The 20,064-nt window shown below is 43.8% G+C and overlaps 3 protein-coding genes across 8 annotated transcripts in view; 1 reads left to right on the top strand and 2 right to left on the bottom strand.

Moving 5' to 3' along the window:
• PNPLA7 (patatin like phospholipase domain containing 7) overlaps positions 1-5,138 on the bottom strand; it is a 99,141-nt gene extending 94,003 nt beyond the window's left edge. For 2 of the 4 annotated variants that reach the window (XM_048512038.1, XM_048512039.1), the window contains exons 1-3: positions 4,735-5,138; positions 1,371-1,445; positions 878-965 (exon numbers count right to left, since the gene is read on the bottom strand). In XM_048512038.1, coding sequence (XP_048367995.1) covers positions 878-965; positions 1,371-1,445; positions 4,735-4,764 — 193 coding nt within the window. In that variant the 5' untranslated portion in view covers positions 4,765-5,138. The remainder of the gene's footprint in view (positions 1-877; positions 966-1,370; positions 1,446-4,734) is intronic. The other 2 variants (XM_048512037.1, XM_048512042.1) reach the window with 1 other exon arrangement.
• A 242-nt stretch (positions 5,139-5,380) lies between these two features.
• Positions 5,381-6,207, top strand: MRPL41 (mitochondrial ribosomal protein L41). Its single transcript, XM_048512046.1, has one exon. The coding sequence runs from the start codon at positions 5,527-5,529 to the stop codon at positions 5,932-5,934; it is 408 nt and encodes a 135-aa protein (XP_048368003.1). The 5' UTR covers positions 5,381-5,526; the 3' UTR covers positions 5,935-6,207.
• A 1,514-nt stretch (positions 6,208-7,721) lies between these two features.
• DPH7 (diphthamide biosynthesis 7) lies at positions 7,722-18,115 on the bottom strand. Of its 3 annotated transcripts, XM_048512044.1 has the most exons (11): positions 17,276-17,633; positions 16,317-16,439; positions 15,381-15,543; positions 14,435-14,565; positions 13,639-13,726; positions 12,785-12,879; positions 11,709-11,875; positions 11,097-11,169; positions 10,650-10,715; positions 10,208-10,380; positions 7,722-9,193 (listed from the first exon to the last, which is right to left on the bottom strand). In XM_048512044.1, the coding sequence occupies exons 3-11, from the start codon at positions 15,519-15,521 to the stop codon at positions 8,754-8,756; spliced, it is 1,374 nt and encodes a 457-aa protein (XP_048368001.1). In that variant the 5' UTR covers positions 15,522-15,543; positions 16,317-16,439; positions 17,276-17,633; the 3' UTR covers positions 7,722-8,753. The 3 variants fall into 3 exon arrangements, with proteins under 3 accessions (XP_048368001.1, XP_048368002.1, XP_048368000.1); XM_048512045.1 differs by lacking the exons at positions 16,317-16,439; positions 17,276-17,633 and adding an exon at positions 17,689-18,115; XM_048512043.1 differs by lacking the exon at positions 16,317-16,439 and having other exon boundaries at positions 17,276-17,632.
• Between the last annotated feature and the right edge of the window lie 1,949 nt (positions 18,116-20,064).

Below are 20,064 nucleotides of genomic sequence, written 5' to 3'. Positions count from 1 at the left end.
GAGCGCAGAATCAAACCCAGTTCCTCCAGATTAGAGTACACCTGCTCTTAACCACCACACCACTGCTAGTCTGATGCTTGTGAAAGGTTAGTTACATTAACACTACTGACAGAACCTCATTTTTCCCATTCCTTCTGTTTTAACACATTTTTGAAATGAAAATAAATTGTTAAATGACTACAGGGGGCATTAAAATCTCCATGGCCGTTTCCGCACGGCCAATTAACGACGGCCTGGGGGCGGTAAAAACGCCGCCCCCAGGCCGCCGTTCGCACAGGCGCCGCTGCTGCAACGCAGCAGCGGCGACCTGGATGCGCTTCCCCCCCCCCAGGGCGGCCTCAGGGCGCCCTAAACAACAACCCCAGTGGTTGTTGTTAGAGTGAAGCCGCGAACTTCCGCCGGGCTGGGAAGACACTGTCTCTGCCTTCTTCAGCTCGACCACGGAATGCCAGCCGCTTGCTGGTGCCGAAGCCCCGCCACACTGTCCTCCGGACCTCCAGGGGTCGGAGGGCAGCGTGGGCGGGAAGGCGACGCCCAGCAGGCTTACCCACGGTGACACCGCGGAGTGGGGCGGGAGAAGCCGCGCTCCATGCGGGAGCCGCTTCGTCAAGCTCGCCCGTTCATGCGAACGGGCTTGCGCCCCCACGCCGCCCGCACTCTTGGCGGCGTGGGGGCGCAAGGAGGCCGTGCGGAAACAGCCCATGAGAGCGGGAGAAATTGGGCTTTGACCAACACCAATTTAACAAGTGCTGAAACCCACATGCCATCCCGGCATGCTACACTCCAATATTACTTCAGCGGTGCCTCCTTGCCTCATCCACTAGCAAACTTTACTGTAAGACATCCCGCCAGAAAAAAGCAAGAGGGTCATACTTACTTGACTGTTTGAACTTCCTGTAAACAACACCCACGACAATCCCAATAAGGGCCAAGGCGACTGCTGCTCCAATGATTATTCCAGTTAACTGTGAGACGCAGTGAAACGAGAGATGTGAGTCTTAAAAACTGCATTTTCCCCGATCTTAGGTCGAGCCTGGTGGAAGTGCTCAGCACTTGAGCTTCCCCTACCATGACCACACTCAGTTTGAAAGAACTCCACTGGATTTGATTGCTAAAATCTAATACACGTTGACTCCCCCAATTATAAGACTTCTTCAACTATAAGCCTGATACACAAACCCACAACACATAAGGAGCACCAGAGACAAGCATCACCTCCTTAATACAGTGCCAGCAATGAACTAGGAGTTGTACAAGAGAAACCTAAATCATTGGCTTTGGAACAAAGTTCAGGGCAAGATCAATTCAGTGCTCTCTTCCCTTTGGAAGTGCCTGAACTAGGATTGATTTATATTCACATGCTACATTACCATGGTTGTCTGCAGTCTATCTTCTACAAACTGAAGAACTCGCATTCTCAGGTCTGAGCTTGTCGAGAAGCTGGCCTAAAGACAAAAATTATAGATGCCTAGTTAGCCATTGTTTGCATGTTATGCTTCATTGCATGCCAGGGTTGGGGCAGGGCAAAGGGACTAATTTTGGACTAAGCAAGCCAGTCAGGGAGTCCTTCCTCCATCTACACCATGAAGATACAAAATATTCATGATGTTAATACAAATGCACACCTTCAGCCACCATCTGTTCATGACTAAGAACCAAACTGCAGGATAAGTACACACAGGTGAATAATGAGAATGTCCTGAAGTTTCTACTTATGCCAGAGCAATTGAACTGTGATCAATTCATTTATTGTCATACAGTTGAGCACTTTCAGAAATCAACGATTTGGTACATGGTAGAAAAAGCAATGAGATCCTTTTTATTTTCATGTATGACAAAACAGCGCTATGGCAGATACAGTAAGAAGTCAAAATTTCAGTACCAAGCTTAGAAAATACACATAAAAGTACACAGCATGGAAAAATATACTGGAGCCTCACAACAAGGCCATACGTATAATATTACTAATTCTATATTAAAAGAGTCAAACTATTTGTCAGCCTATTTCTGGATGTAATTCCAAATGTAGTTTTTTATCTTTAATGGCCCATATAAAATGGAAACCTAAGTACTCAAATTAAATAAACTAACATTTAAAAATTGTGTGCAAATCAACCATTCTAATAGAGACACTTGCTTACTTGGTAATCCTACTTGATATACCTTGGACAGAACTTCTTGCTGACTTATAGGCAGAGTTCCCAATGTTAGTTTTCAAGAGTTCCTGTGAGTGAATGTTCTGCATATATGCAAAGTGCTTTTCCTTCTTTTGAACACCTCCTCACAAGTAAATTGTGGGGGAGGGGGCCGAATCGCCCTATACTCTCCTTCTTCTTCTGGCAGCTGGCCAACTAAATGAAATTCAACCAGGCCCATAAGATTCTGGTTAGTTGGTTAGCTCTTTACGTCAGAGCCCCTGCAAGGAAAGAACTAGGAAGATTTTTGAAAACAAAAATAACAAAAATAATTGTTGAAAACAAAAAGTTAAACTTGGCTGAAATTCTAAAGGGGAAAACAGGAGGGAGAGAAATTTGGGTCATGGCACTCCGTCCTATGAGCAAAACCAAAGCAACCAGCATATAGTAGTACATTCAGGTTCTGAAGCTATGTTGACGTTTTATTCTAAGACTCCAAGAAACCCGCAGAAGTTGCAGCAATGTTCATAATAATTGTAGGTTGAATCCTACGTGCACTTTACTGTTTTGAAGAACTTTAGCATTGAATGCAATAATTAACAACGTCGTACCCCTCCCTTTCCACCCAGTACAATTAATCATAATTCATTGTCACTGACCAGAATGTGATTTCAGTCATGCCTAACCTGTTGCAACATGTCTTAGTCACAACTAATTTGCCATGATTATATGATTCATTAGCTGCAACACTCAAAACACCTGCTTTTGAACAATGTTTTAAAGGAAAGTTCACAAAAGTGGCATCCAATAAAGAAGTAAATCAATGATCTCTAATTCAGCTAAAGCCAGTTTACCTGGCCCAGCACTTAAAGCCCATGGCAGACAGTGCAACGTAGTCACACCTTACTTAAGCTGGATTTGGGGTGAAGGAGAAGGGTTCTTCAGTCATTTGAGATAGCAGGTGAGGGGAAGGACTCTCAGGTCCTTATGAGGCTGGATTTACAAGCCAGCGGTGGGAGGTCTTCAAATACTGGGCTGGTTTAGCAATGCTGCGGTCAGTTCAGTTTTTACTATTGGTAATGCTAATGAGTTGTATCCAATCAGCTTTTTCACTTTCATTCATATGACTTCTGTTCATTCAGGTCTCATGAGACACAGCACAGCACTTTTGGTGGCCAAAGGACACTCTCCAATGATTTCTCAAGTTGGATCCACCCCATCATTTATATATTTTTCATGGTTCCCCAAAAAAACTAATCACACTCAGCCTAACCTACCTGGGTTACCATGAGAATAAAATAGAGTAGGGAAGAATATGATAAGCTGTCCTCAAACAGAGACACTTCAAAGAGAGATTACAGCATGAGATAGCTGCACATGAATACATTTACTTCAGAACGAACTGCCCGGGGCTGAACAGGGAGAAAATCTTATCTCACTATAAATGTTAATTTTTTGCACCTAAGGATTTATCCACTGCTGTAATTACACTGGTTACATTTTTTTTTGTACTTTTACATCCTGACTCCCATCTTTGCAATACCGCGCCCCCCCTCTGACTAGGTCTAGGATATAAGGGTTAGGCATCTGCATTTCAACTTATTTCTGGAAAATGGACCTTTGTCTCTCTAAAGATTACATCCTGAAAATCTTGTTGGTCTCTGAGGTACTACCAGACACAAAACTACTTATAGTACAACATCTTGATTTTAAAAATAAAATATAACAAATGCGAACCACTTTGAATATAAAAAGAACTACCAGTATATAAACATACTAAAGAATAATAACAAGATTCAGTGTATAAGAACATAAAGGCCTGGTGGATCAGACCGGTGGACCAGGAGCCAGACTGACAGAGACCAATACTCTGCACACACATTCAGAGGCATTTTATATGCTTTCGACTGAGAAGTCTGCAGGAAAGGTTTCAGCTCCTAGCCCACAAGGCCTTTATTCCATATTGTAATGGGTTTGGGAGAACTGCTGTGATTATGAGTAGAAATGGAGATTCAGAAATATATAGGACCACCTCACAATCTCATCAAGGGACCTCCTCAAAATCTCTCCTCTCCTCCGCACACACACTTATCTACAACATAAGAATAATAACACCGGTTTGGGTTGCTGCCTGAACATATGAAAGCCTTATGAGAACTAAATAAAAGATCTTCCATATATAAGAACATCAAGAGGACTTTATTAGCCTATAGCACCTTGACAATATATTGAAATTGCTGTGTGCAGTATGATGATGCATGTCATCTTTTCCATGACCCAAACAATAATTTCTTAAAGTAAGGAACTGGTGGCATACCTAATACTATCGAACACAACCTCAAAGTTCAGCAACATGGACTTCAGCATGAACTTTCATGAGTCACAACTCACTTTTAATGTTCTTCGGTAGAGTAACACGGCCACTCATATGCCACACCCAGACTAGCCTACATTACAGGGCAGTTGCAAGAAAAGCCAGAAAAAGTCTGCCAGGTACTTTAAACCCCGAAAGTGATGTATAAAAGCCTATTGTGAGAGTGAGAAAGAAGGGGAAAAACAGAAACTCCGAAAAGTCCAGAAGAGGAAGGAGAGTACATACCTGAGCCAGCGATGGGTTGTCATCCTTCATGGCGCGGCCACCTCAGGCTGTCAGGGCCGGGGGAAGGAAGAGCAAAGCGAATCACTAACGGTTAGCTCTCTTTCCCCCCCCTCCCCTCCTTTGAGACTCCAGAGTGAAAGGGGGTCCAGCCTTAGAGGTCCAGGGTGAAAGTTCACTCATAAAAGGTCAGAAAGTCATCGATCAGTAGTTTCCGTAATCGTCACTTCCGCGGAGGGGTGTCCTTGGGACCTTCGGTGTCAAACAAAGTATTTCATTGTGGCAAAGCAAGACTTTTTTTTACCATGAAGCACCGGATGGCTAGAACAGCTTTCGCTACCAAACCGGAAGATTAGACTGCACGAGGTGTTTTCGGCCTCTATGGAGATTTCGTCAAACACTTCCGTTAGTTCACAGCATTTTCACCAGGGGTAATAATTGCACATTCAAGAGGGGTGGGGATTAATAGAAGTCAATCAGAATAGAAGTCAATCAGAAGCTTCTTAGAGTGGGTGGAACCCAAATGTCACGTGCGTGAATGAAACCTAACGTATGAGATATTACCGCCTCCTCTGAAGAAAATAGTAATTCTGATTGGTCAGCGAAATAGTTCTCTCTTCAACCCGGGCTGTGTACTGAAGCTGGCGATTAGCTTACGCGTCGCCTAGCCAATGAGGACTGGCGATGTTGCTGGGTGGCTGAGAATTGGAAGCGCCTCACGGTTTCAGGTAAAATTAGTCAAGGAGAGAAGGAAAGGCGCGGAAACCCTCTCGCTGTCCTCATAGCCTTTTTCCGATGGGGCTTTTGGGGGAATTGACCCGAGGACTGGTGCGTGGCGCCGACCGAACGTCGGCCTGGACGAGCAAGCGAGGCCCGCGGACCTTCTACAAGAGCCGAGGCTCGAAGCCGGCCGGTTACCTCACTTGCAGCGCGAAGTTCAGGCTGGTGCCCGAGATGGTGCCCAAGCTAGTGGTGCCCGACCTGACCGGCTTCAAGCTGCGGCCGTACGTCTCCTACCGCGCCCCCGCAGGCAGCGAGCCGCCCGTCACCGCCCGCCACCTCTTCCAAGAGATCGTCGCCCCCCGCGTCAAGAAGGACGTCGAGGAAGGCACCTTCGATGCGGAGAAACTGGAGAAGTACGGCTTTGAACCCAGCCAGGAAGGGAAGCTCTTCAAGCTCTTCCCCAAGAACTTCGTGCGATAGGAGGAGGAGGAAAGCCGGAGGTCGAGCCTGACGAGCCGGGAAGAACGAAAGGAACTCTTCCCCTGGGGTGGAGTCGGCTTCCATTGTTCTTCCATTGCAAGAGGAGCTTCGCTGGAAAGCGAGCAAACCTTGGACGTTTTCTGTGGCACAAGAAATAAAAAGGCTCTGGGGTGACTTGGTGGAGAAATTGGCCAACGGTGTAATTTTTTATGAAAGGGTGGAGAGAAAACCAATATGGAGATGTTCAACCTGGAAAATATTATTTTAATCCGTCTGGTGTTGTTTATTTATGTTTGTTATACTGGGCTGGGGCTTTTTAATACTAGAGTTTAGTATCTTTATATTTGAGAGGTGGCATAAGAATGCTGTAAATAAATTCAAGAAAGGAGACGCTTCTGCAGTTTTAGAGCATCCCTGCAGTAGTCTGGACTAGCTGACAAAGTTAAACATAATTTTAAAATGTGTAAATTCATTTAAAAACCTGTCACAGCATAAAAACAGTTAAGCCAGGAATGACTTATTAGCTTGCCTTACTTTGAGCAGCCCCAAGTGCTTTAGCCTAGTTTCATAGGGTGTTCCAACGCTTTGCCTATTTTGGTTGCTGTGGTCACTCTTTTGTATCGTTTTAAGGGATTTAGTAACCAGAACTGTACACTATATTTCAGATAAAGCCACAACAGGGATTTGTGCAAGGGCTTTACTGTAGTGAGTTTTATTCGTGATCCCTTTTCTGATAATCCTCATACTGGAATTTCTCTTTTTTAACCACTGCTGCATAACAAGTCACTCATTGTCAGCTAGCTATCCATTACAACACCATAGCCTTTTCCCTGATCGGCTACTGCAGCTAGCCCATCAGCATTTAAGAGACTTTGCCTCCTTGCTAGAATTACCCTGCAATTTATTATGTTGAAATGGGTATTAGGAGGCTGTCTAACAGGCATAGTGAGTTCTGAATCATGGTTTTCAGTTGGTAACTTAGCTAGTAATCTTCCAGTAGTACTTTTGAACTGTAAGATATACACTGCAAATAATTTAATTCTTGAGTTTAGGATTTATCCAAACTTGCATGCTTGAAGATTTTGAGGCCACTACTGTCAAAGTCCACAGATGTAGCCCGTCTAAGTACTTAGGACTAACTTACCACAGCAGAACTAAGAGGAAGTTATGTACAGATATACATGTGGGATCTCAGAAGTTATATTCATATTAGTTGCAGTGGCAACAGAGTTCTCACAGGGTTTCACAGCAGGACAGTTTACTTATCCAGTAGTTTGACTTAAAAAAACCTGTTTTTTGCTAATTGAAAGTCAGCTAGCCTGTGGTAGTTAAGGTGTCAGATTATGATCTGGGAAATGCAGGTTCCAATCCCAACTTCCACTCACACACTCTTAGCCTTGGCTAGGATTTGGATGGGAGACCTCCAAGGAATACCAGGATCGTGACACAGAGGCAAGTAATGGCAAATCACCTCTGAACCTCTTGTCTTGAAAACCCTACAGGGTCACCATAAGTCAGCTGTGATTTGACAGCAAAAAACCCTGAACCTCTCTCCTGCTTCTAAAAAAGGAAAATATTTTTGTTGGCTGACACTTAATCATCTTGCTCTTCCCTACACAGATGGAAGGGGGTATATCTGGAAATGTATTATTTCAAATTTTGACTTGAAATCCGCTTTAAAAATGAAAAAGTTGGGGGTGCATAAAAATGTTTTAATCGGTAAATAGCACTACAAGCACTCCTTTACAGTTAACAGAGGTCCCATATATAAAAACAGTAAACAAAGACAGAAGTAGTGTATTTTTATTTTCAAAAGTCCAAAATATATATTTTAAACATGTGATTTTTATTCACAATGTGCATATTTGAACATGTGGCTTAGTGTTTCAAGATAAATATTTGCCCTTCAGCAAGAATTCTTGCAGCATAGTTTTTCTTAGGTTTCAAGAAAGTACCCTTGCTATTAATACTTTCTATTGCTGGTGTTCTTCCATTTTGTGATATGGAAGCAATACTACTTGAACTTCATTGTAGTGATAGTTTAACTTTGAACCAGCATACTGAAGATATGGGCCAAACTGCTTCTCTATTCCCCATCACTAACACCCTTAGCAACATATTCAAAGCAATCCCAAACTTCATGCCAGAGACTACAGAAAGGATTGGGGCTACATAAAGATGATGATCTGATTTCTCCTCCTTCTGGTGTCTGGCTGGAACCCAGTGACCATCATATGACACAGTTGGCAGACAATCTTCCTATCTGTCTACCATATTTGAAGCTAAGAATCAGGAAAACCTAATTTCCCCCAACAAAAAGGAAGAGACTAATGAAGCTGGTTTCTCTTGCTGTACCTCAGTGTTCCAGCATACCAAGGAAGGTGTAGGAAGCAGCAGAACCTTATATTATCTCATGGAGGAACTGCTATGGATAAAACATACTTGCAGTAGAATAACAAAATCTTTATTGTGAATGTGTGCTATAATTAAGGTCCTCACTCTTATCAGGACACAGTTTCAACTGCAGTGGCAGCTGCAATTCATGCCATTGAGCCCAAAATCTTATGTAATATAACTAAGCTGAAAGATCAACCATGAAGTAAGTGTTCAAAAAGTTTTCAAAGCTGTCAGAGCCATAAGACCCCAGCAGTAAAGCTAGAAACCTGATGTAAGAAAATATACAAGAAGAACAATGGTGCCAACACACATTCTGCCTCAACAGCTGGCTCTAGCTTTTTCTCCCTGGTACTAAAAGGGTCCACCAAGGAGAAAGGAAATTGGGTCAGAACTTTACTCCAAAATGAATACTGATATTATGTCTAGGCTGAAGAGACAGCCTGGCTAGTTTCCCATTTCCAAACATGTAGGACATTGTCATAGAAGGAGCAAGTTGCCAGGAGGCTGGTTTCTTGTTGGGCTTTGGCCAGTTCAGTTTTGTTGTATGCTTTGGTATTTGAACCATTCCCATCAGGACCTGGTCCTTGAAAGTCAAAGCTTCCTTCCACTTGGACTGGCAAGGCAGGGTTTTGATCTTCATCTAACAACACATCAAAGGTGGCAGTAGGAGATTCATAAACTATCTTCAGATTCTGGACTTCAAAATCCAGTCTTGCTGCTCCTTCATCAAGATGAACCTTTGGCATCTCTGTAGACAGTACCAAGGGATCCTTCAGGGTGAGTCTTGACCAATCAGCTCCATAAGCCAAGGAATTATGCAAGACATAGGATGAAAGAACAAGGCATCTCTCTTTGTTCTCAACTAATGAGTTGGGGGGGAAAGGATGGTAGCGTATCAGATAAATTAAGACTCAATGGGGTATTCACATCTGCTTTAAAGAACAGCTACTTCAAAACTCATCAGTTTTCTGTCATACTGAATGCAGTTTACAGCCTGTCCTAAGTACTGTAGCAAATATCCTTTTTCCATATAGCCACTTTAACAGGATTTAAACTCCAGTTCCTTTTAGTTGGGATGAGTTAAGAGAGGAGATTAACTGCTATTCCATAATCTCTCCAAATACAAACAGAAATGATGCTGTGTCCAATTATTTCTGTAAAGCTGTATGCCCAAGTCAATCTTTTTCAAGCATCCCAGGGGAAACTAACTTAACAGGCCAAATATGAGAACTACTCAAGAAAAGCTACGTCCCTATCAGGACCTGCATACTAGGTCATTATCAGCCAACACAGAATTTGTTCCTTAGATACTAACAGGTTGCCATGTTCATGCCTGTTTTTTTCACAGCCACAATTACATAATGTCCACACTGGGTCTGTGTGTTCTCCCCTGCGTGTTCCATGTTTGGCTGCATGTAAAAGTGTGTTTCCTCTTCTTGTCAACACTCCAAGATATAAAACACAGCCTCTCCATACCCATTGCCTTGGTTACACTGGTAAGGTGGCCTCTGAGCAAGTGCATAGCTTTCAATTACCTTAGCTCCCCCGCCCCAGTGAGTGCATGTAAGACCAATCTTAGCATGTGGGTGGGATTTTAGGTACAGTCTGCTTTTTAAAAGCAGAAAACAGGTATGCAATTAAAAGGCTGAAATTTCCAGATTCTGTGATTAAGCCTCAAAGGTATATCCCCAATTGTTAGGTTTCTCTTTGAAACATTAAGGATTTAAGAATGTGGTATTCAAAGAACATATTCAAGTTCCATACATAATGTTTATCAGCTGAGGATGACTGTAAAACAGACAAGTAGCATCAGGGACCAAGCTCCTCAAAGCTACTATTGGGCCCTCTACACTCATTCCAAGAAAAACCCACTCACCCATAGCGCCTTGGCAATCGAGGATCTTGAAGCCATTGTGCATACATGCAGCCAGTAGTAAGTGCTCCCTTGTTGGATGCCATTTCAGCCGCCACACTCCACCCTGCACATGGGTATCTGCCAATGATTGCTTCATATTTCGGGTGTCCCACAGAAGAACATGCTCATCATAGCTGGAAAAACACTCAACATGTCTCAAATAAGCGGTTTCTCAGAAAGTATGAACTTCCTAGTTAAATTTTTCAATATACAAGGCCACCCAATAAGGTATAGTCAAGCTAGAATTTTCCTTCTCGTTTTTCTTGTCTCAAGGCTACTGTTACATACCTGGGATTGCTACAGGCTGCTATCCCCAATGTGCACAAGCAACCATCACCCTTCCCACATTTCCCTCTCTAGGTCAGTCAATGAGTACAGAAGACAGTGTTTCAGAGAAACTCACCTTCCAGTCGCCAGCAGATTTTCCCAGAGCGGATGGCACTGAATACTGCATACTCCCATGGTGTGCCTGCAATGCAATGGGAGCCAAAGTTGGAGCCTCAGAGGCCATTATAGCCAGCATGGTGTAGTGGTTAAGAGCAGTGGGCTCTAATCTGGTGAACCAGGTTTGTTTCCCCACTTCTCCACATGAAGCCTGCTGAGTGACCTTGGGCTAGTCACAGTTCTCTCCCAGCCCCACCTACCTCACAAGGTGTCTGCTGTGGGGAGGGGAAGGGAATTGTAAGTCACTGTGAGACTCCATAAAGGTAGAGAAAATTGGAGTATAAAAACCAACTCTTCCTTCTTTTAAGAGTGTGAATATCACTGGATCCTAATGATATGAAATCACTCAGTATCCAATCATTCTCTGCCACTGCAATGCACCCTCGTCCAGAAGGCTATTGCTTACCTCTCGCTTGTGAAAACAGGAGCTTTCAGACTGCCACGGACATCCCAGCCCTTTAGTTTGGAATCATCTCCACCTGAAAAAGAAAAAAACCCACACAACAGTACTGCTAATGCTGCAGCTTTCAGCTATAAATTATCTAGAATTATCTGTGTACTCTGCAGTACACAGGGAACACAGAACATCTGCTACATAGAAATTTCTAACATACCACAGAGAAACAACCTAAAACAATACAGTATAGTAAAACAATAACAATCAGATGATGAAGAGGTGTGGTGGGAGGGAGATACCTAGATTTCAAATTGAGTCAGGGGAGAGATCCCTACCAACATAATACCACAACAGAAAAAGGCCTGTCCGAGATGCCACCTTCTCTCAGGCAGTGGGAACATAACTGAAAAGAATCAACACTAAAAAGCTTAGCAACTGTGCTTCCCAAATCAGGAATTACAGAGCTTATATCACTAGGGCCTAGGCCTGTCCGTGCATAGTGAATACTATCAAGCACATGTTCAGGCTACAGAGATGGTAGTCGCTGGAATACTACCATGGAAAGGAGAAGGCAGAGTCTCAAATATTTACTGCAAAAGCAAATGTATCCCATTTACTGACCTGAGTAGATAACATGTGTATTCCAGTAATCAAATGCAGCAATCCAGGCCTCAAAGTCATGTGCCTTCCACTGTTCCAGAATCTGCACAGAAGGGGAAGATTCATCGACAGACAGCAAGCTCAGCCTCCCTCTGGAATCACTGCTGACCAACTGCAGTGGACGTCCCCTTTAAGAGGAAGTACAAAACAGTGAGGATAAACTGGTGGTCCTTAGTGAAGTGGGGAAGCTTCCACTATAGCCATGGTGGCGAACCTTTGGCACTCCAGATGTTATGGACTACAATTCCCATCAGTCCCTGCCAGCATGACCAATTGGCTATGCTGGCAGGGGCTGATGGGAATTGTAGTCCATAACATCTGGAGTGCCAAAGGTTCGCCATCACTGCACTATAGCCATGAGTATGACCACGTTTGATCTTTGCCACCATCCATGCACAGGAAATTCAGTAATTTATTATACCGGAGATGTAACATTTTTAAACAATAAGATGTCAGATAATAGACTGTTAGTGTACCGGACTAGGGATGGGTTTACCTCTGTTTCAATCTCCAATCAACCCACTGGGTGACTTTTAGGGTATTTGTGAGGATAAGGTGGGGTATGTGTGAGGATAAGGTGAGGAGAATGAGGTATGCCTCCCCGAGGTCCTTCAACTAAGGGGGGAATACTAACGTGACTTTTACAACTGCTATCAGTGGCATTCAATAACAAGAACACATAGTTTAGAAATGTGACCACATTCAAGTTGCACTGAAAACCACATGCTGCAAACACCCATTCAACTATTTCTACCACCAGTTATGTATAGCAAAATCCTACAAGACAGCAATGTAAGGAAAAAATGCATACACATGAAGCATTCTTGACTACTGCAAAAACTCTACATCAGAAATTTCAGTTTGGAAGAAGTATTATAAGAAAAGCCCTACTGGATCAGATCAAAGGTCCCTCAACACTAGCATCCTGTTTCCCACAATAGCAAGTGCATTTCTTCGGCTCTTGGAATAGGGCAGTGCTAGAGAACGTTTATCCCCCACCAACCAACCAAGCCTTCCATATGTTGACTTCTGCTCACCCCTGCTTTCGCCCCATAGACCAATCCAGAGACAAAGCGAGGCAATCATCTCCTAGGTCAACACTGCACAATGGTTCCAGCCTGCAGCTCTTCTTCTACTGGAGATAAAAGGAAGCTGATCAAGGTTGAACAGACAGAAGAACATGTGAACCAACACCAGTTCTAGAACCCACCTGGATGGCTCTGCAGATATTTTCAGTACCTGTAACACAGAGAGGGTGATCTCTCCAACTTTAGGGTTAGGAATTCACACACCCCACCTTAAGTTCATGAAGGATTCCACAGTTCTTACACATGAATTTTCTGGTAATCTTTTATTCAACTATGTTCATATTTCAATGGCTGCATTCAGACATCATAACAAACAATGCTAAGTGCAACCAGCTCTAGCTAGTGTACAAGACAAACAATAAACCCCAGTTTGGGAATAAACTTCTGTTTATCTGCTTCTTGCCTCCTCTCCACTTCTTGGCAAGGAGAACAGCCTCCCAATACTACTGCCTCTGTGTCCAGAAAGTTACAGAGTGTGAGACTATTCAAAACCTTTGTGAATTTAGCCATTACTACAAATTGCAATCAGTACAAGTGTGATTTTCTTTAAAAAACATCTAAAAACACTAGATCAAAATCCCAGTTTGTAGGATTGTGAGATTTTGACCAAACTATGGTTTGTAAACCATTATTTATTGTGATGTCTGGATGCAGCCGATTTCCTTCCTTGTTCTTCCCAACTTTCGATTGTTTTCCTCAAGGACATTGTTCTCAAACACTGAAGATCAACAATCAGATAGACAGAATTATGTCCTGCCTACTTGTGAAGAGAACTTTGTCCAGTTTACACTCTGGTCACCTACCTCACTTCCTGCAAGGCAATGAAGTTCCACTGCTCCCTTTGCATTTGCAATAGCCAGCCAAGGATGTTCTGCAATAGGAACATGAGACCTGGAAAAGAAATCAACAAGAAGCACTTTACCAGATGCCCAATGGTCACCACACCAAGTCCTTCTTTAGGAACGAAATGCAAAAGAGGTTCAAGTTAATTACAAGGATTAATTTTAATTGTAGTTTCCAGTATCTGTAACTATGCCAAGTCCTAAAGACAGTCAATATTTTGCTGATCTGAACTTGAAAGCACAGTCACCACATACTGTTTTGTAAATTACAACACAGGTTCAAATTTGAAACAGACAGTTAAATTTGGACAGTCTATCAGGCTTAGCTTCACAACAATGCTATGAGGTTAGTGAGTATCAGCTTTACAAATTGAGGGAGAAGCAGGGTGCTTTACCCAAGACCACACAACATTTACGGAAGAGGTAAACCCAGACCCAACAGTAGCCTCCATCAGACCTACATAAAGCAACATCTTCAATGTTCAGGTTGGTGAAAACGCATCCATATCTGGTGTCCTCTTACACCGAGAGCGCAGCTTCGGGAGGGACACAGGGGACACCCGCCTAGCCAGCTAAATCAGCCGAATCAACCCTGGCGATCAATGGGGTGACAGATGTCGCAGCCAGATCGCCCTCACATCCATATCTGATGTGGAAAGTTGCCAACTCCTCGCAACAAAATGATCGTCAGATGCCAATAACTTAACAATGTGCAAGAGAACCACTCAAAAGCTGTCATCTGGGCCTCCACTACTACCATTTAATATCCAGCACAGCAGCTGTTTCTAGCCTCTGGATCTCAGTCAGTGGTGCAAAAATCTGTTCTTCGAAGTGATACAGGTAGAGGCGGCCCAACCGGACCTGGGGCTGGTTGCTCTCATCAGGATTCTGTGAAAGGAAGCAGAATACAAACTTGTTTCTTGTAGCATCTCTTGACAATCCATGCTCATCCTATCTCTGAATCAGAAGATTGCATCACAGACATCAACTAGCTTATATTTGAATCAGAAGACTGCCTCACAAAGGACATCAGAGACTCTCAGATAAATGAAACTACAATTGAGGACGAAGGCCATAGTCCTAACCCCCTGGGGAGAACAGATTAGTTTGAGGCACAATAAAATAAAAGTCAGAAAGCCAGGGCTCAAAAGGCTACAATGTGCCCTCACAGTTAGCCAACTGTCTTATTCTTTAGCACAAAAGCAATTTACTTCCAAGTGAAATACTGCCAAAGAGCAAAAAATGTACCAACCCAGCAAAAAACAACAACTTTGTATCAGTATGGATGTTCAGTACGCTTCTCATGCATTATTTGGTAATTCTTACCATAGCTGTGCAAAGACAGTAAGTTCTTCTATTCACCCATTACACCCTACAGATTATAAAGATAGAGATGGAAGTACAGAAGTGGAAAGTGGCTCGTCTAAGGGCAACTTCAGGCAAAATTTGAAATGGCAGACTTCATACTATGAGCCCTGCACTTGCCTTCATTTTGTACCCAACATTGAACCTTGTGCCCCAGAATATGGGCAGAAGGGGAGAATGAACCAAGTTGATAAATGCAGAAAAAGTCTATCTCAATATTCAGCATGTTACATCTGAAGCATCAAAACACTAATCCTAAAAACCAGCCTCATAACTTGAAACTAATGCTGTCTTGAAACCATCATAGATCTCTCACCTGCACAGGCTGTTCCACATACCTTGCCATCAGGTTTCTTCAGCTGGTAGGTGCCACATGCCAGGATAGCTTCCCAGCCTTCCACAGGGCACCACTCCACGGCATCAGCACTATAGTCAGTATCCACTACTTGCAAAGTCTGTATCTTGCACTGCAAAGCCATGTCAAAGAACACTCATACTTGTCTAGAAGAAACAAAAGGAGGCACAATGAGCTTGACATTCTGAATTAACATACAGCATTTGAGACTAAGAAGCCAAGTCAGGGGTCCCCAAACTTTTTAAACAGGGGGCCAGATCACTATCCCTCAGACTGTTGGAGGGCCGGACTAAAAAAAACTATGAACAAATTCCTATGCACAAATGATTGTAAAATGTTTGATTTCACCTTTTCAGCCTTTCTGTCATGGTCTATTTTTAGAACAGTGACCAAAGTATGTCAAGTACAGAGTGGGCTCCAAATATTGTTGGGGAGGCTGTGGAATACCTTCCCCTGTAAAAAAAAAAAAGCAGAACTTTCCCAATGAAGCATTCCATCTAACCCAGGATCAGGTATCTTCCTGGGTTCTTTCCTCCCTAGCAGCCAGCGAGCGATTCGCTAGCCTGGCTGATGCCAATGGGAGTGAGGCGGAACAGAAAGCCTGAGAGCAACACATGGAGTAGCTGAGAGGGAAGGGCGAAGCAGGCGTTGCCACATGCAAGGTTTCCAACTCTGGGTCAGAAAATTCATGGAGATTTGGGGGTGCCATCATGTAATTGCAATCAACAGCCATTGGGGCCGGTTCCTCCTCTCCCTCGAGCCCCCACTGCACATGAATGGAGCCATCGCCGCCATGCCTGGCGGGCCGGATAAATGCCTTCAGGGGGCCACATTTGGCCCCCGGGCCGTAGTTTGGGGACCCCTGAGCCAAGTCCAGTCCCCAAGGATCATTAAGTACCACCTTCTATATTGCACTAACCGATCTGGCACAGTTACAAGTTGGTAACTTCAACTTCACAGTCAGCAATGCGGATGGAAATCCTTTCTTAATGCATAATCTTGTCCCATGTTTACAGTCCCAATGCTCCACACACTAGATGTCCTTTAAACAGGAAAGGCACAGACCAGAGTTTTTCTTTTCACACCCCACATGAACAACAGCTACCATACATACACACAGTTTAAGGTGTACCTCCCAAACATATATACTACCCTCACTGTACTGAAGATACATTTGTGAATTGTTCATAGCCCTGCTATACTGCCTACAACCCATCTCCAGAGGGGAGGGGAGATTAAATAAAAATCTATTTCTTAAGTTAGAAGAGCCACATGGAATCATATGGCTATATACACACAAGGATGTAGTAGCAGCAATCTATATTCTAACCCACATTCCTCTTATACTCACATCCATTTCCTTTATACAGTGACCTCTATGGGATCTCTTCTTCAATACTCCACCACTAGACCAAAGTCTCACCACATTTATTATAGTCTTGTTTCTCTTTCTTTCTCTCTAGGAATTTTAAAGACTTCCCTTGACACCCACACAAACACCCACCAACAGTCCATCCTGGGGTAAAAGAAGCACACACCCCCTCCCACACAACCCACACATTTTCCTAACACAAAGAACAAAGTCAGGCTACACACACGCTGCCCTCTGAGCAACTTGTTTGTAAGTGTAGTGGTGAACTGCAAACGATATACACAAGCCTAACACCAGCTCTGTGCAAACACACGCTCTTAGGCAAACCACCATGGCCAAATAACCTCACACCCACCCACAGCCCGTCTCCCAAAGGGGGGGGGTGTGACTCCCCCACCTCAAGGGCAAGCTGTGTAGGCTTGAATGCATGAACGTCCCGCCCCCAGCCTGCTTAACCGAGGAGGGGGGGGGGGGCGGCGGCTAGGCGAGCAGAAGGAAGCCCCCACCTCAGGAAAGTCATCAATGTAGGGCCTGCTCATCTCGCTCTCTGCTCCTCCTGAGGCGTCCCAGCCGCTTCCGCCGCCAAGCTGGCGGGAGGCGAAACCAGTCACGGCCCAGTCGACACACACCCCCTCGCCGCCCTTCTCTTCCGAAGGGTGTGAATGAGGAGGCCGGGAAGGAGGCTGGGCCGTGACGCGGCTCCGCCTTGCAAGCCCGGCCTAAGGCGACCTGAGGCGCCCGCCTTTTCCTCTCGCGCTTCCCTTCCTGCTGCCAGCAAGGCAGCCATTGCAGAGCTGGTTCCTTTTCGTCCTTATTCCAGTGTGCGCCGGGGGAAGAAACCCTTTGCGGCAGCTCCCGCATTTTTATTTTATCCCGGCCTCGCTTTGAGAAGCACGGCTGCAATCTTCTGCATGCCTACCTGGGAGTAAGCCATCTTGTATAAATCAGACATGGACTGATGAGGTTCCCCTTCTCCGCCTCTTGCATTTTATCCTCATAATAACCCTAGAGTGGGATTAGGCTGCTTGGCCAGCCTAACATCACCGAGTGATGGATTAGTGCTTCAAGCAGCCTCCTTCAAAATCTTTATACTGTATTATAAGAGCTGTTCCAATTCTAAAAAATCAGGGCACCGTAATGGTAAAGGGCAAGGCCCACAAGTATGACAGTAGCTTGCATTCCTGCTGAGATCCTCCTATCATAGCTTATTTACCTGGTCTACAATTTTACCAGATGGCCAAACGCATTATGTGCAAGACAGTGGGCAAAGTATTTTCATTGCATGCCTAAAGCTGCCTTGGTTTAAAAAGCATTGCTTGCACCTGCATGTCTGAAGTAGGAACCTCAACCAATAGCAGCACACTAATACCTATAACACCTGTTTGTCCTATTCACATTTTACAGCTTTGATGGTATAAATTTGAAAACAAGTCCTCACATGTGCATCTACAAGGCAAAGATGGGGAGACAATATTAATTTAAAAGAATGCGTGGCAAAATTACATGCCAGAACAAAGTAGCCACACCCAGAAAAATAACATGCCACCATGCAGGTGGATTCATGCTCTTAAATAACAGTAGTTTGCCAGAGTTATTTCAATAAATGTAAACTGGTGCTGCAAACTACACAAAATAATTATTTTACTACTGGCCAAACCTGCTACTTGAAAGGTATAGGTGCAAATGTATCCCAAAAGCTATTTTTCGTGGCTTTTGCATACTTCTACAAACCACATTCCCAATGTGCACTTTTATGCCTTAGGCCTGCACATTTAAAATTATATGGTTCAGTGATAACAGGTGTTTTGCCCTGAATCCAAAGCATGGATGGACGCTCCATAACTAGGTCTAGTCTCACTTATCCCACAGTTTTGTTTTTCAATGGTTAGTCCATTCAGTGCATCGGAATACCTAAAGCAGCTGAACAGATCAACACACCCTCGTCTAGTGCTTTGAATAGTGCCAAGCCATTATAAATCCAGAAAACTATAGGTGGGTTTAAGTGCACCTGAGAAAATCAAAGATTGTAGCCTAAGAGTACTTAGAGGTTTCTGTGTTTTTTTAAAAAAAATAGGTTCACAATATACATTCCTAGCCAGGAGTATCTACCATGCGGTACAATGGTGACCCTGCAACCTTGGCAAGCAACTCACTCTACAAGCCCTTTGAGAAGGTGATTGAAATGGGAACTGCCAACACTTCTGGTTATTGGTCCTTTCCCAGGGCTTTCTTGCCACAAAGTATGTATTTAAGACACTGGGTGGTACTCCTCAAGGGGCCCAAAATGACCCAATTGCTGCAAAAGAACTTTGGCCCCAGAAATTGACTCACTTTGGCCCCCACAAAGTGTCTCACTTGGATCCCTAATGTAAGCAGCATATTCATGCACGCACAAACTTTTATGCATTTTCTAGGCAGAAATAGTGGCCAGTGCAAGCGTTCCCTATTTGAACTGTATGCTTCAGCACAAAGCACTCGGGAAACTAGCCAGACTTTTGGGAAGCCTTAAAAAGCATGGGTTTGCATTAGTCACAACTGTCCCTGGAAGTACAGTATCCCAACATAATTTAATAAATCTAGAACACATGAATCATAGAATTGGTAGAAACCCAAGGGCCATCAAGTCCAATCCCCTGCAATGGAAGAACACACAATCAAAGCACTGCTGTCAGATGGCCATCCAGCCTCTCTTTAAAAACCTCCAAAGGAGATTCCACCACACTGCCAGGTAGTGCATTCTACTGTCGAATAGCCCTTACTATCAGGAAGTTTTCCTTCACCTTGAACCCATTACTCTTGGTCCTAGTCTGGAGTAGCAGAAAACAAGCTTGCTCACTCACCAACATGACATCCCTTCAAATATCTAAATATGGCTATCATCTCTTAACCTTCTCTTCACCAAACATACCCAGCTCCCTAAATTTTCCTCATAGGGCATGGATTCCAGACCTTTTCCCATTTTGGTTGCCCTCCTCTGGACCGGTTCCAGCTTGTCAATATCCTTCTTGAACTGAGGTGCCCAGAATTGCATACAATATTCCAGGTGAGGGATTCACAGGGATAGGAAGACTAGAGTAATAAGTGAAAAGTGAAACATCCAGTTTAAAATTGAAAGCTGTCATTTTGTGACCTGGAAGTTACATGAGCATCACTCTATCCCTACATCTCTCTATGGGAAAATTTATGTCTTAGGAAAATTGTGACACTCAGATCAGATTTACAGCCTGGTCTAGTGCCTACTTCCAGCATCCAGGCAAGAACATTTAAGTCATATACTAATGATTTTATCCTATCC

This window comes from Sphaerodactylus townsendi, linkage group LG12 (genome assembly GCF_021028975.2).
Source record: "Sphaerodactylus townsendi isolate TG3544 linkage group LG12, MPM_Stown_v2.3, whole genome shotgun sequence".
NCBI classification, from domain to species: Eukaryota; Metazoa; Chordata; class Lepidosauria; order Squamata; family Sphaerodactylidae; genus Sphaerodactylus; species Sphaerodactylus townsendi.
Note: the sequence above shows the minus strand (reverse complement) of the source record. Positions and strands in the feature narration are given on the sequence as shown.

Coding starts and splice junctions, on each gene's coding strand:
- MRPL41 (XM_048512046.1), top strand. CDS start 5,527: ATGGGGCTTTTGGGGGAATTGACCCGAGGACTGGTGCGTGGCGCCGAC.
- DPH7 (XM_048512045.1), bottom strand. CDS start 15,521: ATGGCTTTGCAGTGCAAGATACAGACTTTGCAAGTAGTGGATACTGAC. Junction 13,727..14,434: donor GCTGTGCTGGATATTAAATG/GTAGTAGTGGAG, acceptor TTTCTTTTCCAG/GTCTCATGTTCCTATTGCAG. Junction 11,876..12,784: donor TCTATGGGGCGAAAGCAGGG/GTGAGCAGAAGT, acceptor TTCCTCTTAAAG/GGGACGTCCACTGCAGTTGG.